Source organism: Ovis aries, chromosome 9, assembly GCF_016772045.2.
Source record: "Ovis aries strain OAR_USU_Benz2616 breed Rambouillet chromosome 9, ARS-UI_Ramb_v3.0, whole genome shotgun sequence".
Classification (NCBI taxonomy): Eukaryota; Metazoa; Chordata; class Mammalia; order Artiodactyla; family Bovidae; genus Ovis; species Ovis aries.
The window spans coordinates 3,943,202-3,961,156 of NC_056062.1; the positions used below are offsets into that span (position 1 = coordinate 3,943,202).

The 17,955-nt window shown below is 39.5% G+C and overlaps 1 protein-coding gene across 1 annotated transcript in view; it reads right to left on the reverse strand.

The window, feature by feature from the left end:
- COL19A1 (collagen type XIX alpha 1 chain) overlaps positions 1-17,955 on the reverse strand; it is a 488,172-nt gene that overhangs the window by 64,167 nt on the left and 406,050 nt on the right. Inside the window, exons 32-40 of the mRNA XM_042253848.2 lie at positions 16,123-16,227; positions 15,981-16,034; positions 15,694-15,747; positions 10,752-10,805; positions 9,343-9,396; positions 7,165-7,218; positions 4,819-4,869; positions 4,689-4,733; positions 4,244-4,270 (exon numbers count right to left, since the gene is read on the reverse strand). Coding sequence (XP_042109782.1) covers positions 4,244-4,270; positions 4,689-4,733; positions 4,819-4,869; positions 7,165-7,218; positions 9,343-9,396; positions 10,752-10,805; positions 15,694-15,747; positions 15,981-16,034; positions 16,123-16,227 — 498 coding nt within the window. The remainder of the gene's footprint in view (positions 1-4,243; positions 4,271-4,688; positions 4,734-4,818; positions 4,870-7,164; positions 7,219-9,342; positions 9,397-10,751; positions 10,806-15,693; positions 15,748-15,980; positions 16,035-16,122; positions 16,228-17,955) is intronic.

A 17,955-nucleotide genomic window follows, 5' to 3' on the forward strand; every position in this document is an offset into this window, starting at 1 on the left:
GTTTCAGTAAGAGATAGAAGAAAAGGCTGGGCTTTAATAAACATTGCATTTGTGAGGTACCTAAGGCTTCCAGATTGTCAGAAAACAAGACTAAAGATGGAGCTCTCAAACCAAAGTTTATCATCCCTTAATATTCCCTGGAGCTGGACATGAACTTTGGCGCTTCAGAGGACAGCCCCAGAGGCAGTTACTGCTGATGGGTCACTGAGAGGAGATGAATAAGCCTTTCTGTTAAAAAAAAATCTGTTACATATGCTGCTGTATGGTCACAGCTGACTGTAAACTTTAGGTCCTCAAGGAACCCATTTAGAAAGGTTAGGGTGAAGGAAGCTGCTAACTTATAACAATAAACATTAGGGGTTTTAAATTAAGAGAGACTAAGTGGGTTGATTGTTGTTGTTCAGTCACTACGCTGTGTCCAATTTTGCAGCCTCATGGACTGTGGCATACCAGGCTTCCCTGTCCTTCACTGTCTCTCACAGTTGGCTCAAATTGATGTCCATTGAGTCAGTGATGCTATCTAACCATCTCATCCTCTGTTGCCCCCTTCTCCTTTTGCTTTCAATCTTTCCCAGCATCAGGGTCTTTTCCAAAGAGTCAACTCTTCATATAAGGTGGCCAAAGTATTAGAGCTTCAGCATTAGTTCTTCCAATGAATATTTAGGGTTGATTTCCTTTAGGATTGACTGGTTTGATCTCCTTGCAGTCCAGGGACTCTCAAGAGTCTTTCTCCAGCAACGCAATTTGAAAGAATCAGTTTTTCAGGGCTCAGCCTTCTTTACAGTCCAACTCTCATATCCGTGGCTCAGACGGTAAAGAATCCACCTTCAATGCATGAGACCTGGGTTCGATTCCTGGGTTGGGAAGATTCTCTGGAGAAGGGAAAGGCTACCCACTCTAGTATTCTTGCCTGGAGAATTCCATGGACAGAGGAGCCTGACAGGCTATATATAGTCCATGGGGTTGCAAAGAGTCGGACATGACTGAGCGAGTTTCACTTTCACTTTCACTCATATCCGTACATGACTACTGGAAAAACCATAGCTTTGACTAGCAAAGGATCTTTGTCAGCAAGCTGATGTCTCTATTTTTAAATGTTGTTTATGTTTGTCATAGCTTTCCTTCCCAGGAGCAAGATTCTTTTATTGTCAAGGCTGCAGCCACTGTCCACAGTAATTTTGGAGCCCAAGAAAATAAAATCTGTCACAATCAAATCTGTTTTTTCCACCTATTTGCCATGAAGTGATGGGACCAGATGCCACGATCTTAGTTTTTTGAATGTTGAACTTCAAGCTAGCTTTTTCACTCTATTCTTTCACCCTCATCAAGAGGCTCTTTAGTTCCTCTTCACTTTCTGCCATTAGAGTGGTATCATCTGCTTATCTGAGGTTGATATTTCTCCTGGCAATCTTGATTCCAGCTTGTGATTCATCCAGGCTGGCTTTTCACATGATGTACTCTGCATGTGAGTTAAATAAGCAGCCTTGATGTACTCCTTTCCCAATTTTGAACCACTCCATTGTTCCATGTCCAGTTCTAACTATTGCTTCTTGATCTGCATACAGGTTTCTCAGGAGACAGATAAAGTGGTCTGGTATTCCCATCTCTTTAAGAATTTTCCACAGTTTGCTGTGAACCATGAATTAATGTTAACTACAAATATGTTTTCAGGACACTGGATGCTTTCAACATAATCATATAGAAAATGTAGCTTTCCAAGTTCATTCTCTATAAATGTATTTTTGCATGCCTAATGCTAATCTACTTCAAAAATACTACCAACACTAACTTCTATTATGAATTATGATATTGTCCTTATTATGAGATGCTTAATGAGAAGCATATGATCTGGATACTTTCTTTGCTCCAAAAATCTTTTTAGACATCTACCAATAGGTAACCTGCCAATCAGGAAAAAGATGTTTAGATTCTATTCTGCATGAAGCTCTGTAATAGAGGCCATTGACAAAGGAAATAAGCTCTTTGATTCTCTTTGTTTATATTCTCAGTTATCCTTAAGACAGAAGAATTGGTTGAACAGTGCTCAGCCAATCAGTCGACATTTGTTTGAAAGTAGCTAATAATAAATATTCAACTGAAAACCAATTATAAATTGAACACCAAGGGAATGAAATGGATCACCTCAGGAAAGAATAAATTCAATTAAGGGTGATTTTTATCTGCACAGTTTCACTGAAAAGATTAGAGACAGTGATGTAGATCTGGTGGCCTGGGGTTTGAAGGAGGCTGGAAGAGTAAATCTTCCCCCAAGCCCCAAGGGGAGTTTCCATTGTCTATTCAGTGACCTGGTAGCTCAGCTGGTAAAGAACCCACCTGCAAGGCGGGAGACCTGGGTTTGATTCCTGGGTTGGGAAGATCTGCTGGAGAAGCAATAGGCTACCCACTCCAGTGTTCTTAGGTTTCCCTAGTGGCTCAGCTAGTAAAGAATCCACCTGCAAGGTGGGAGACCTGGGTTCGAGCCCTTGGTTGGGAAGATCCCCTGGAGAAGGGAACAGCTTCCCACTCCAGTATTCTGGCCTGGAGAATTCCATGGACTGTATAGTCCATGGGGTCGCAAAGAGTCAGACACAACTGAATGACTTTCACTTCACCCTATTCAGTGACCTGTGAGTCCACCATTCTTGGCTTATCTCTGTGGTATGAGGTAGTATTTCTCTACTTAGGGGCAACTGGTAACATGAATTCCAAAGGAATAATCTAAAGTTTTATCTAAGATAAACCTGAAGGATTACACAGTAGTTAATTTCATGATTTCACATTTTATGATTCCAATTTTGTACTTCACCCACTTGATTCATGTCTCTAAAAGCAAGGAACACCCTTCACTTAGTGTTCATTCTTTATCCTTTGTTGCAACTAAGAAAAATCAAAGCCTCATCTCTTCAGATTCTACTCACATCTATCTACATTTTTGTTACCACCCACTTTCTAATCCAAATGAATTATAACTTATCCTTTATTGTTATACTTTTTTCTCACCTAATGAAAAAACTTTGGTGTTTCAGGGAAGGCAGTGAGAAACCTGTGTGCTCCTAAATGATCCAGAAGGGATGTGTGTGTGTGTGTGTGACAGAAGGAAATACTGAGAGGAAATTTTTATCAATAACATGTAAGAAGATTGAAATTGGAATGAAGGATATAGTGGATGAAAGCATTAAAAATGTTACAGATAAAGAAAGCACAGCATGAGTAACAAAACAAAGGAAACTCTCACATGACATATTTGGAAAATGCTTCTAACTGGGTTAAATCATGATTTTAGGGGAAAACAAATCAGTTTTTAATTGCCTAATAACAACAACAAAAAAAGCTCTTTCATGCATCTCCTTTGAAAATGTATTTAGATGCGAAAAGATTGCTTTTTATGGCTGTCCTGCTTGTTTAAAATTTATCCATCTAGTTTTATCAAACTCTACTGTAACGAAAGGGCCTTCAGTCTCTTCTCACAGCAATGGAAAGTGCTTTGAAAATTTATATCAGTTTCAGGTACATCTGAGTTTCAAGCATATATCCAAAGGTCAAAGTACAGAGAAATGAAATATGAAGGATAGAGTATCTGCTTGTAAAGGACATGACAGAAAAGTCAGCCAGGGAATAAAAGTAATCTAACTGCATTTGGCAGAACTTTTCCAGGGACGCCTCGTGGTTGAGGAGGATGCCTGACCACAGTCATCATCCTTCGGGGGCTGGAGGACAGGATCTCTCCCCAGGCGAAGGGTTAACCTCCCGACACATCACTCCCAGTAAACGAGGTTATCACAGCTCACCAAATCTCCTCCAGAAAAACTGCCTCTGACTGAAAGTAAATAAACTGCCCCTATCTCTGTTGTCGTTTTGGGAGATATGGCAGACATCTTAAAGAATTTCTTTTCAATAAATACTTTTCTTTCATGATCCACTTTTCTTTCATGATCCACTAATATTTTTCTTTCATGATCTACTTTCACGATCATCAAAATAGTTCTCTTGGAAGACAGTGCTCTATTTCTCAGGAGCTTTATATGTATCTCTTTCCAGCCCAGGGTGATTTCTACAAATGCACTGATGGGGGAATGTCAAGGGCAGTGACATCAGGACTGAGGCTTTCTGAGATGAGGAGTGGGCCTGCTGCCTTCATGCTCACTGACAAACATCTCAGAAGGCAGGCATCCCTCCTGAAGCTCTTCTTAACACTGATAAAGATGTATTTTCTAAATGACACAAAACATGGGAATATACATACCACTGGGCCAGGATCTCCTTTGGGGCCCTATAAGAAAAATATGAGAAGTCACCTTGAAAATAATGACTGAAGCAAAATCACAAACTATGAAGAATTTTGTCCAATTTGCTTTAATACATGTAAAAATATGTGCAAGCCTTGCTTTGTTACCGTTTGGATTTGAAGCATAAGATGAGGAAATATAACTTGATAGAACTCCCATGATGGCAATCACCTGGACATTGACTTAGTTCTCAGATTTCCAAAATATGACATCTCTATGCATAATGCAATTTTTCTTTATTTTGTGTACAATCTTATTATTATTGGTTTCATTTATTTCCTCCTGCAGAACATTTTGGTTATATTTCTAATGCATAATTTTCAACGAACTTAGGATGTCTTTTTGTTGTGTATATGTGACTGTTCAGTGAAAATATGCTTCATGATAAACAACTATACTCACAGGGGGGCCGGGTGGCCCTGGGTAACTGGGAGCGTTCACACCTCCCTTCAAAAGAGAAAGAAAAAGGTGAGAAGAACTTGTAGTAACCTGGAACCAGAAAGTGACTTTACATAATTAGAAAAGTAAATACCTGGATTTTATATAAACTGCTCATTCCATTCCCTTCATTGAATGGTACACCCTTAGAAGAGAAATGAGATACGGAATTATTATTTTACGTTAATAGTGAGAGTCTCTACCTCTGTTGTTTTATCAAATGATATTTTTCCTATTCTATTTTAGAAAATGAGCTTAATGCTATCAGTAAAAATAACAGTGTTTCCATTTTTGGTTTTTCTAAAGAAATGTAGAGGAAAAAAACCCAAAGGCATGTGAACTCCACCTGGAGTGCACACACACACACACTTTCTGCAGGACTGTGATGAATGTGCTGATTTGACAGACGAGACACTAATGTATTCAGAGGAAAATATTATTTGCTCATTAAAATTCAGTTTCTGAATTGCCAATTTATGCTAACTGTTTACAGCCTGCTGACCTGCAGGCCATAATACAGGAGTGCTGATGAAGATGTGAATAGGGAACAATTTGGCTACTGAAAGGTAATTTTTTTCCCATAGTCTTTTCATACTGAATAGAAAATTAAGAGAAACAGGGGATATGATTTTATTCACAACCCTGTGTGATGTACTACAAGAATATATACTTTGAAACAATAGGGAATAGAAACTTCCTAATAAAATTGATTTGTGAATCAAGTCCCAGGGTAACACTTTAAAGAGAACTCATTTGAGAGGCTTTCATAATCATACATTTTAGCATTCAGGAAAAATTTGCACGTGAAAATTTTAGTTCAGATCTTTTAGCCTTTTTTTTAAAAAAATCCCCATAGAATCAATAACTTGCATTTTCCTTTATTGTAATTTCCACATTTTAGCTGCAAAACTGAAGGTCCCTCATTGCCCTGCTTTTGGAACATGCTAGCCAGAGGTGCTCAGGGCACATGACCTACGTGCATCCTGTAAACACTTGTGAAGGAAGGAAAAAAGCTTTGTTCATTTATTCCCTTAGTACTTCACTCATCCATTTAACAATTCAATTCAGCAGTTTGACAAATGCTGGATGTCTACTGTATACAGTCCTGGAGGGCAAAGGATACTTTTGTCTGAGATTTCTAGTGCCAGGGTGGGAGGGTTCCCAGGAGAGACAGCATTTAATTTGTTTTGAAGAATAAATAGCTATGCAGAATCTGGGTGGGAGGAGGGAGGGCGATTTCTTAAGTCCATCGTAAAATATAGGTCCCTTTTGTGGGCTCATGTTGCACTTTGCTGTGCTGTCCACTAGGGAGGGAGTGCATTTTAGTGTTTGAGCCTCAGGTGCTGCCTGCCCTGCTCCCATGTCAAGGGAGAAGGTAAGTAAAATTAAGAGCAGGTTTAGGAAAACAGATGCCGATGTCTTCACTGAAGTGTGCAAAGCACACAGACACGCAACCTATCTTTGTTGTCTTCGGAATCTCAAGAAACTTACCAATGGAGAAAGCTAAGAAGTAAATCTGCACAACACACACTTCCTTTCTTTTGCTTTTTGGTGAAGATGGTATTTCAGGTGATGACTTGGGCCATTTCAGGGAGTTACCCAGTTTTCCTGGATGTTTCCCTTGCATATAAGAGGTGCACGTGTTATTAAACTTTCAATTATTTTTCTCCAAAAAAAGTCACAGATGACTTCTGCTCCCTTTGGGTGAGTTTGGCTTCTTAAACTCTCCCTCTGAGGCCAGCGGGAAAGAACATTCGGCGAGATGGAAGCTGTGATGCTGTTCAAGAGAGATCCCACTTGAGGGCAGACTTGCTCCAGGGAGAGACACCTGTCTTCTCCCCAGCCTCCTGACAACATCTGTCTCAGCCCTGAGGAGAACACTGATGGCCCTTGTACATTTCATTCACTAAGTGCTGTATAAATAGAGTTTCCTAGCATCTCAGGCATCATGGATAGTAATAAACACACACAGCATAACACAATTTTTCTACCAACTCACACTGCTGGAAGGGATCTCCTTATGGCCCCTCTATTTTCCGTGAACGAGGCTCATTGAGGTTAAATGACTTTCCGAGCGTCCCCCAGGCGGGAAGTGGTGAGTCAGGCACCGCCAGGTGAACTGAACCCACAGCAGGGAGGCCCACAGCATGCAAACCTGAGCACTGTGCCTCAGGGCTGAGCTCACAGGGAGTCAGAGTTGCCCAAGCCATACCGGCTGCCATTCAAATTCATACATAAAACTCAGCCGACTTTTATCCTTGAAGGCACCTAAATGTAGTCCCACCCCTTTACGAAAGGCTTTTCTTCCCCCTTTTCCATTATGATACTTTTATTACAGGATACTGAATATAGTTCCTTGTGCTAGACAATAGGACTTTACTGCTTATAAAAAGCCTCAAGTAGAAGCATGCATTTATGTTTTAAACATGAAACAACTCACAGGTGGCCCAGGTGGTCCAGGTGGTCCAGGTCTCCCAGGGGGCCCCTCACTGCCCTGCAAAGGGTAGACAGACCAACATCAATGACAGACGTTTCTACCCCAGGTTTATGAACCAGACATTCTGAAATTGATATGACTTGTCATTTTGTCAGCCTTGCAAAGTCTTATTCAGCTCGGCTTTTTTCTTCACCTGGGGAATTACTGGACCACAGGAAAGCTCAATGTCTTTTCCCACAGGCATTCAGATCTTCAACGTTTGACCCTCAGGGACAAAGCTTATTTTCAGATGGAGCCAGGCAACCAGGCGATGAGGTCCTTGGGCTTTGAGCATAATTAGGGGAACTCTCCCCACCTTGGGGTGCAGAGCAGACTTCCTGCAAGTGGGGGTGGCTCAGGGACTCGGCTCTCTGGGGCAGAGCCTCACCCCACCACCTTCATCTTTGGGGAACCAGAGGGGGCATCCATATACTTTAACTAAAGTGGAAAATAACAATCTGAGTTGTGTCTGCAGGGGGAGAAACCTCTCTCACTTCCTAAGTTAATGACAGGCATGTCCCCTTGAGCAGAGGTGACCGAGGGACCGTGCTATTTAAAGGAAACATTCTATGCAACATAAACAGCCTCAGACATTCTGCTTCCAGGCAAGGCAGACTGAAAATGACATCTGTGAAAAATGAATTCAAGCTGAAATTTGAAACGTGGGATTTGACTTATATTTTTATAAAACATAGGCTGGTTATTAGTCCATGATAAGCAGAGGCATGATACTTCCTTTGATGTTTTAACCAGTTTTTCCTGTAACTGCCTTTTTTTTTTTTTTTTTTTAAAGAATAGCCTCTAACAGTCTCCTAAGTCTCTTGATTATCAGGGGCAATGGCAAGAAATGGTTAATTAAGGAAGAATCAGAGAGTAAATTCTTACTTATCATGCTCAAGAATTTTGAGGGAGTTTAGTCCATTTTCACAAAGTTGAAGGGGTGTCATTCCAATCTCCCCATTTTTTTCAGTAACCAAATAATCATATAAACCTCCTGATTGTGTCTTTATCAATAAAGACCAACTGCAAAGATTTTCTTGCCATGTATCTCCCTGAGGCTGAGTAACAATGGGCGTACTGTACGTTTCTCTCTAAGACAAATCAGGTCCTGTGAGCTGCCGGCAGAGTCCTTCAGAGAATTATGGCATGGTTCTCCTGAACTGCAAGAGGACAACAAACAAGGAAAACATGTGCCCACTGAAAGGACTTTTTTTTCTGGTACAATTTTCATTCTCGACTGTGGCCCAAAACTCCTCTCTGTGTGGAATTCCCATTAACTTCAACAGGCAAATCGCCGACAGAATAATTTCCATCAAGAACACGGAAAAAAGGCTGGTGGGGTTGGGTAAGCTCCCTGGGATGCTATCAGAGAAGAATGTGAGACTGTCTAGAATACACACACGGTTGCCTTTCAATTTGGGGGAGGGGGATTCCTCTGCTCCTTGATGCGATTATGCCCATTGTGGGCATTTCGGGGGTACGAGCCACTGAAGCGGCTCATGGATTCCTGATTCTTAAATTTCTTGAATCTGAATAGTTAGTCCACGTGACTCAGGCGCTGGCTCTATCACACTGACGGGTGGTGGTGGTGGTGGGGGGCTTCAGATATTACATCGGGTACCCTGCGGGCTTCCTCCTGAGTCCCCTGTTTTGCTGCCCTTCCCTGCTGACTCATTGACTGGACTCCCCACGAAGCAAGCTGTGATGGTTCTTTAGAGGCCTTCCCCTATGACTCTCAAAGGATGGAACTTCCAGATTTCCTCAGCAAGCCCATCAGTTACTGGAATCCTGATGCTGAGAGCTGTGAGCTGTTGGGACCCTTGGCACCTGTGGCTGTATGCCCCAATACTAGCCACCTTCCTGCATCTCGTCAGGAGGTGGCTCTCGCCCTGTCCTTCCACACAGTGGATGCCCAGCCTGGAGCTGGCATGTGGTACCCACATTCTATTCATCCTTTTCCCTGGGAGCATATCTCTTGTATTCAGACCAATTTCGGGACCTGTGACCTTCCAAGCCCCCTTCCCTGACACCTGTCCTACTTTGAAGCTTTGCTTGATTTTCCAGACTTTCTCTAAAAGTGGTCTCGCCTTGCACCCACCCCAAACCCCAATTTGGACAGTAAGTGAGATTTTCCCTCTGTACCTTGTCACCTTTTGTTCCCATGGGGCCAGGGTGTCCCGTTCTTCCTAATAAGCCCTGTAAAACACAAAACTAAGTTTGTTACTGAAACAACAAGAAAAGCCAAGCATATTGAGAGTTGGTTGCTCAAACTGATACATTTTGAAGGTCATTTGATCATAATTAAATCAGTCCTATAAGCGTATATTTCTTCAGGCTGATACTGCAGCTGTATCCTGCTGATAAGCCCTTGGAAGGAAAAAATGTGTATCTGTGGTCGCTTTTTCACCTTGGCCAACCACATTTAATGACCTTAATTGGAACCTTTTAATACATTTAAAAATTTAGCCTTGCTGTTTAAATGGCAATTTACATAACATTATGCCTTCCTAAATGAGCTATAATTTTGGTAGTGATCAACATTTTAATACTTCATAGAGCAGAATTAACAAGGTGCATATTGAGTTATGCGATCTGCATTTTACCAATGGAAAATAAAATTTAATTTAAAATCGTCTTTAAGAACAGTTAGCTATAATTTCCATGATTCCTTTCTCAAATTTTGCTCTTAACTTTTAATTTTAGCTACAATTTAGACTCAGGTTTGTTCATATAACTGGTGAAAGCATAAATGGTAAAATTTTCATTATAGCAAATCCATGATTCAAAATATTAAGGAATATGATTACATTCCTACATACCATTTGCATAGGAACTCTAAGGAAAGGAGGACTGCAAAAATTGAGGCTTGAATAGGATTGCTAGATTTAACAATAAAAATACAATATTTGGGACAAACATGCTATGAAACTATTTATTTATATGAAATTAAAGTTTAACCTTATATCCAATATTTTAACCAGCAACCCTAGTTTTGCGCTCTGCTTTAAGGAGAGATTGGGTTTAACAGGCGGGAAAAGAAAAGAGATTTCTGTTTTAAGAAATCAGGATACCTGAAGACACAAAGAATGGGATTCTGTGCTTGAGGGACAGTGAAAAAAGGTGCCAACTAAAGCAGAGCATATTTCAATTCATAAATCTGAGTAAAATGAAATTGAATCTGATAATCCCTGATCCATTTTTTTCCATCTAGAGAATAAATTCTTAGTTTATGGTACTTAACATGTAAGGTGTAACCATCTGAGTATCCCAAAGGTCAATGCCAAAAAATTACAACTAAAAGAGATAACGTTCTCTTCTATATCCAACTTCTTTTCAAATTGACTGCTTAATCACAGACAAGTCTCCACAACCCCTAGTAGCCTCACGTTACACTAACAAAAATCCTAGACGTTAGATGCTACTTTTCCAGGCAATGCTTGAAAAATTTACATGGAGGAATGGAGAACAAAAACGCAAGGAGGAACATTAGTTCATTTGGCATCATCTCAGCAGACACGAGTTGTGAGTGAAACAGTTTAGCAAATACTTACAGGCGGTCCTGTGGGGCCAGGAACACCTGGAAGGCCTGGAATTCCTTGAAGACCCTAGAAGAGATAGTTCCTACCATAAAATCTGTTATATCATTGAAGGCAAAGTATTTTAGTTCAGCAAATATTTTGACTACTGAAAACAAAACATCTATGTTGGCTAATCAAGAAACAAGGTATTTGTCATGTGTAAAAACCCACTTTTTAAGAATAAGGATGTTGAGCTAAAATGCTGTGGCATGCATGGCATCTGTAATGAACATAATTTAATGTGTTTGGTGATTCATAGAATACTTTTGATCTCACATTTTACATATCCTCAGAATCATCAATAGCATCTTTGAGAAGCCGGCACTGCTAAAGCATGAAAATACAAATTTCAGAGGAGCAGAATGCCATCAAAGAAATACATGATTAAACGAACGCTTCATTCAACTAGTGGAACAATGGAATCTGCGTTATGATATAATATTTTAGTTTAGCTGGCCAGTTCATTTTAAGAAATTTGGCTCATCACTGAATTTAAATTTGGAATCCTTTAGTGGCTTAAGCATAAAACTGAACACAAAGCCTCTCTTGCTCTGTCTTAGATTTGTAGCATCATGCCAGTTACAACTGGATACATTTATATATTCAAGGAAGAATTACTAAGATTAACTGATAATTTATGTAATTAATTTGTTCCTTTATCAGATATGTCAGCAATAAGCTCATAATATGAACTATTTCACAACTATTAAAATCATGTTTCAAAAGCTATTGAATAGTCTAGAAAAAGGGAAAGTCACAAAATCTTACATAGGGTAAGGTCCAAATTATTAAAAAAAATAGAAATGCAGTTCCTGAGAGATGAGACTGATGGAGGCTCATAATGTCTTATCTGGAAACTTTATATCAGATGTGCTTCAGAGTACTGAATTTTCAGATTTGTTTTAAAGGAAACACATGTGCTTATACTGGTATTACATAATACTCCCAGTGGCATCTAAGGCAGCACCCACTAATGAACAGGCAAATATTTCTATTGCAAAACACATGATATTGTCACCAAATGGGATACATAGATTGGCTCCATTTGATGTCAGGTCAGATTTTTCTGCCTAAGAAATTTAATCCAAACTTGGGAAAAATTTCTCAGGTTTTCAAAGGCATTTGAGCTTTGGAATTGTGGATCCGAGATTGTGGACCACAATAGGACTTTTACCAACAGTCTGAGAAGCACAAATTGGAGTAACTTTTACTCTTTTTAGTGTTTTTGTATATTTCTCAGATTTCCCGTAAGAATCTCAGATGACTTCTTTGATGAGAAAAATATACTTTAAAATACCCATTTATTATCTCAGATAACCATATGATGTATCGAGTTCTATTTTGAATGGTTCCACTTAAGCTTTTTTTTTTTTTTTTTTTTGAGAGCTCTGTCTCGTATTTGGTTGTCCTTCAACAAAGAAAGGGCTTCTCATAGCTCAGTTGGTAAACCATCTGCCTGCAATGCAGGAGACCTGGGTTCAATTTCTGGGTCGGGAAGCTCCCCTGGAGAAGGAAATGGCAACCCACTCCAGTATTCTTGCCTGGAGAATCCCATGCACAGGAGCCTGACAGGCTACAGTCCATGGGATCGCAAGAGGCGGACACGACTTGGCGACCAAAGCACTACCACCACCACTTTTTCAGGATTCAATTTTCTTTACTAAATAATCTTTTCATAGTGCCAAATCATTCATTGTTATCGTAAGTTCCCTTACCTTTTCCTGTGCTGACATACACATGTGGTACACATTGTAAATATCAGATAAAGTGACCATGGTTGGATTGTTACATAGCGAATTGCTACGTAGCTAGTTATGGGAACCCTAGAGGAGCAGGGTTCCACACGGTCAGGGTTCACTGCATTAATTGGATCAAGGATCAAGCTCTACGGAATATGTCCAGCTAATGCTTAACGGGATCATACATTCCTTCAGGTTCTTCGTGTGATAGGAGGTGAAGAAATGCTGGAAGAAAAGAAGCAGCCCTTCTTGGGAGTGCTGAAATGCCTCCTGTAATAAGAGTCTTGGGTAAAATCTTATGCACACTTGCATTAAAGAATGTGGATCGAAATTTTCTTCAAGATGGGTTTGTCCTCACTGGCAATGCTCTGTGTGTGTGTGTGTGTGTGTGTGTGTGTGTGTGTGCACGCACATGTGTATGCATCTGCGGTGGTACACATTAGCATGCTGTTTTGATTCTTTTTATTCCCCCATTATTAACTTGTCTATAGGGCTATAAGTGAAAAGGGAAAAAAAAAACAAACCCACTTCTTTTGGAAATGGACCTCTAAGTATCTGGAGATTATAAATGGTATACCACAAATTGCTTTATCTCAAAATAGCCACATTTCCATAAAATTCTCTCTATATGTACATGTATAAGATATGTATGTTCTTATGTATTCTTCTTTTTACTACTTTTAGTCTCGAGACTGAATCAGTCTATAGATGCTGAGTCTTTAGGTAGTCTAATTTATAAGCTTGGGACTCATTAACCTTTGATGACCACATTAAACTTTAAAATAAACCTCAGTCCATAAATAAAAAAATCGTTCTCAGCAGTCTTTCTCTGAACAAGCTGAAATTCTGTACTAAGGGTAAAAGTTACTGTGGATGTATAAAGGGCAAGAAGATAATTTTAGAAGACAAGAACGTCATTAAAGAAGACAAATACATATTAAAGAGTAGGACAGTCGATTTAGCATATTGTACCAAACTAAAATACAGATTAAAGTTTATTGCCTAGATAGTCAAGTATCATTAGAACTAAGTTCTTCCCCTGTTCTGATATTCTGATTTTACCATTCATAGCTCAGTTGCTATCAAACATATTTATTTTTGTACTGCTGCAATTTATGGCTGAAGATATTCTGCAAGTCCCACTTATTGATTATTGTTCTAAAATACTGTAAAAAAGATCTGCATTCCAATCAAGAATCCCCTCTGACTATAAGAGGTGGGTCTGTGTCCTATCAGTATCTGCCAGTTTGTTACCTTGAGCTGTGGCAGAGCATCTGTAATGACTGGACAGAGGGCAATGTCCCTTTTGTTAAAGAAAGAACAACTCTTAAGTTTCCAAACGGACTACGATCATTATTAAATAGGAATCGGGAATTCCTCAAAGAGAGAGTGTGATGTCATTCTATATCTTTTCCAGCAAGGGTAGGACAGACATCTTAGATCTTGTATAATTAGATATTGGTGGTGGTGGTTTAGTTGCTAAGTCATGTCCAACTCTTGCGACCCCCATGGACTGTTATGTGTGTATTAAAATAGGATAATTTATTGGCCAGTTGGCAATATGTATGTTCTTGGGCAAAGTTTCATTCACTTAAACAAATCAACAAATTAAAATTTCAGGGAGTGTCTGAGTCCAAGAAGGCAAGATAATATTCAGTATTTCCCATCTATCAGAAAGGGACAAACTGCATTGACCCATACCTCCCGAAAGGCCCAACTGAGTTGTATATTACTTCAGGTGTATTCATATTTTCATGTGATGTGAAGAAACAATGAAAACAATCTCCTTATGAACTAGCTGGAATTGAATGTCTAAGAGTCTTGTACAACATCTGTGTACCCTGTGTTAAAGAAATCTACAAGTTGTACTTAAGCAAAAGCACACTAAAATAGTGGAGGAATTAAGGAGGGGTTCAGTTCACTGCAGAATCAATAAAAGTTAACTTCTAATAAATTTAATTTAGAGTCACTTATAAAAAAACCTGAATTCCAATTATTTCCTGATCTTTTTGCTATTACCTTCTCAATTGCCTTTAAAGCCTACTTCTTGAACCTAGGCAGTTTAAAGCTGTTAGACTATTAACATCAGATACTGTGCTTGTACTTTAGTGCAACTTTCTGTGGAGCATGAAGATGCAAAAGCTCAATAACTCTTCCTTATTTTGAAAATAAAATGCCTTTACTCTTTTATTTATGGATGAAAATAAATGTATTTCTTTGCTCTTCAATTTTTAACTTGGAAAAAAACAAGCCAATCCTTACTGTTTTCTTGAACAGAATCAACATTAATTAAAAACAATAACATGGTAATTTACAATGTGAAATATATAACTCCAACTCAAAAATAGATCTACTTGTATTGTCATGATTTTCTACACTAACATCAAGGTTAATATATGCCAGATGGCTTTCTTACTTTCATTAAGAATTATTAGTATCAAAACTGTTTAAACTAACAACAATTCATCATCCTAATTGGTTTTTCTTAGAGTTAATGTGAATTATGCAGGAAAGAATGCTATCCTGAGATCGGCATGGCTGAGAGTCAGAAAATTATATCACCATCTCAAAAGCACATTTGACTTTGAACTTTAGTGGGAGGGTGAGCGGATGATTAAAGCAGTCCAGGCAGACCCTTTTGATGTGTGTGTGTGTGTGTGTGTGTGTGTGTGTGTGTCTGTGTGTGTGTGTATGTTTTCCTCCCAAGAGTTTGAAAGTTGAGCAGAGATACAGACAAACCAAGGTCATTGAAACTGAGTCCTGTTAATGGCAGAGGACCAGGAAGTTCTATTGAGCTCTGGAGCTGCCCTTAGCCTTAGGCTGGTTGCTAACTAGCCTTTCAATTCTATGAGCTCCTTTAGGATTCTTTTCAGTAAGATTCCTCTTTCCCCTTGCTTTTGTCTTGAGAGACATAGAATTTTTACCTCCTGCATGAAAACATATCAATTAACTGATAACTTTGTGCTTAATTTTCCTTGTCCCCAAAACTGGACCACTGACAACAAACATCAACGTATTATTTAAAATGTGCTAACATTTGGGAAAAAAAAAAAACACTGTTTTTGTTTTTATTTGTTTAGCATCAGACATGAGCTATAGGGAAACTGATGTCCTTTTGTTGTGTCCTGGGTATGAAGGCTCAGCAGGAGGGTTCCATGGTCAGAGGAGTTTGTTACCTCGTCACCTTTCTCCCCAGGCACACCAGGGTAGCCCCGCTCGCCTTTGCTCCCCTAGAAAGACAATACATTAAGTTAGTATGCTCAGTCATTTTGTCATCTTTGGAAAAATGAAAATATCCTTCTAAGGACACTTGGGCCTGTTGTTTGGACAGAACTGGGAAACAAATAAATGACATATGCAGATGGCTTTTCCAAGATATTTTTAGGAAAGGTACTGTATTTTAAAATGGATTTTTTTTTTTTTACCCCAAACTGAAGGTTGCACAGAAGAGAGATTTCCCTACCTTTGGTCCCTCTCTGCCTGGGATTCCTGGAGGACCCCGTGGCCCTAGATCGCCCTAGAGGACAGAGCAGTCGCAGGTAAGCGAAGGCACCATGGAGGACTTCCAGGGTCCCCTGGTCCACACTCAAGCCTTGCCTTCTTACCTTCCGGGCTGCAGAATCAAACTTTCCAGGCTCACCAGCACCTGATTCTTCTCCTTTGTTGCTTTTTAGCCCAGGGACACTGGCTTGGCAGTTGCCACAGAAATTCTAATGAGGATAGAGATAAGATCACTTAGAGGTTCATCAAAGTAATGTATAAAAGTGAGCTCTGATTGGATTTGAACTTCTATCTGAAGCTTTGTGAGAGCTGAATGACAACCACTGCTATGTCATTCTACAATTTAATCGGTTAGAATGACTACTTTTGGGGGGGGGGCAAAAACTATCTTAAAAGATAAACTCAGTGCACTCCCCTCATTGTCCGGTGGTTAAGACTCCATGCTGCCAATGCAGGGGGCACAGGTTTGATACCTGGTCGGAGAACTAAGATCCCACGTGTCTCATGATGTGGCCAAAAAATAAAAAAGATAAACTCATAATTCAAGGATATAGAGTTCCAAATGCTTAGCAGCATGTTAAAAAAGAGGTGGCGACAAACTTTGGAATAATCAGCAAGATCACAGAGCTCATACAACCAAGAGCATAAATCCTTAAAAAAGAAAGAAAAAAAGAGAAAGCTGTGAAGAAAGGATTTTTCCTTCTGAGAGCCCAATCAGTTGGAAACCTACACACAGCTTTCTAACATTTTGTTAGTTGAAGCACTCATGTGGGAAGTAATTACTTGAGTGACTTGGACTTGACTTCTAAGTCAAATCCAAGTGCAGATAGGAAATCTAAGTGGAATTACCTTTCCGTCCCCTTCTCTGTAATCTTTAGCTGATCTGGAAAGGCTTGAATTTAGGTGTCTGAGCTCACAAGATAAACTTCTTATCATGTAAAGCTCTACAGAGGCTTATTTTTAAATACATTGTTATAAACATATGATCAGGAAAGGCATAAAATAGGGACCACTGAGTGGGGGAGATAGTTCCAATTTAACAACTGACCAGAGGTACAACAATAGAAGTCTCTATTCTTTCATCCTTTTAACCAAGTGGAAAAATCTTTAAACACTAAATGGGAACTGAAATTTGCCATTGATGGGAAATTGACAAGAAAGCCCATATTATTCAAGTTCAATATTTTGACGCAGTGTATATGAGGACAGGTATGGTTTCCAAACATATGCTCCATGTAAGACTAATTTTGTATGGTATTGAAAAGGTTCTGAGGCAATTTGCCTAAAAAATGCTGGGTTAGAAGAATTCTCTTTATGGTGGTCCTTCTTAGTGCTGGAAAACATTAGGAGGAGCTGGAGTGTGCAAAGTTTTCCAAACCAATTTGACCACCAGGATCATTTCATTTAGTTAATGTGCTGGTAAGGAGTTAAGAAACACATACCTAACTGTAGGACGACAACTATTAAATCTGAAAATCTATGAAGGTAGAAAGATGCTTGAGGACTTAGGAGAACCAAAAAAGCTTTCCCTATTTTAAAAAGTATAAAGAGGGTGAATTACTGTATCTGTAGACTTTGGAAATAAATAGTAACATTTTAGAATGGATTATTCAATTGATTTTTTAAAAACTGAAGTATAGTTGATTTACAATGCTGTGTTAATTTCAGGTACATGGCAAAGTGATTCAGTTATATGTAGATATATATCTTTTCAGATTCTTTCCCACTATGCTGCTGCTGCTAAGTCGCTTCAGTCGTGTCTGACTCTGTGAGACCCCATAGATGGCAGCCCACCAGGCTCCTCTGTCCCTGGGATTTTCCAGGCAAGAATACTGGAGTGGGTTGCCATTTCCTTCTCCAATGCATGCATGTATGCTAAGTTGCTTCAGTCATGTCCGACTCCGTGCAACCTGGTGGATAGCAGCCCATCAGGCTCC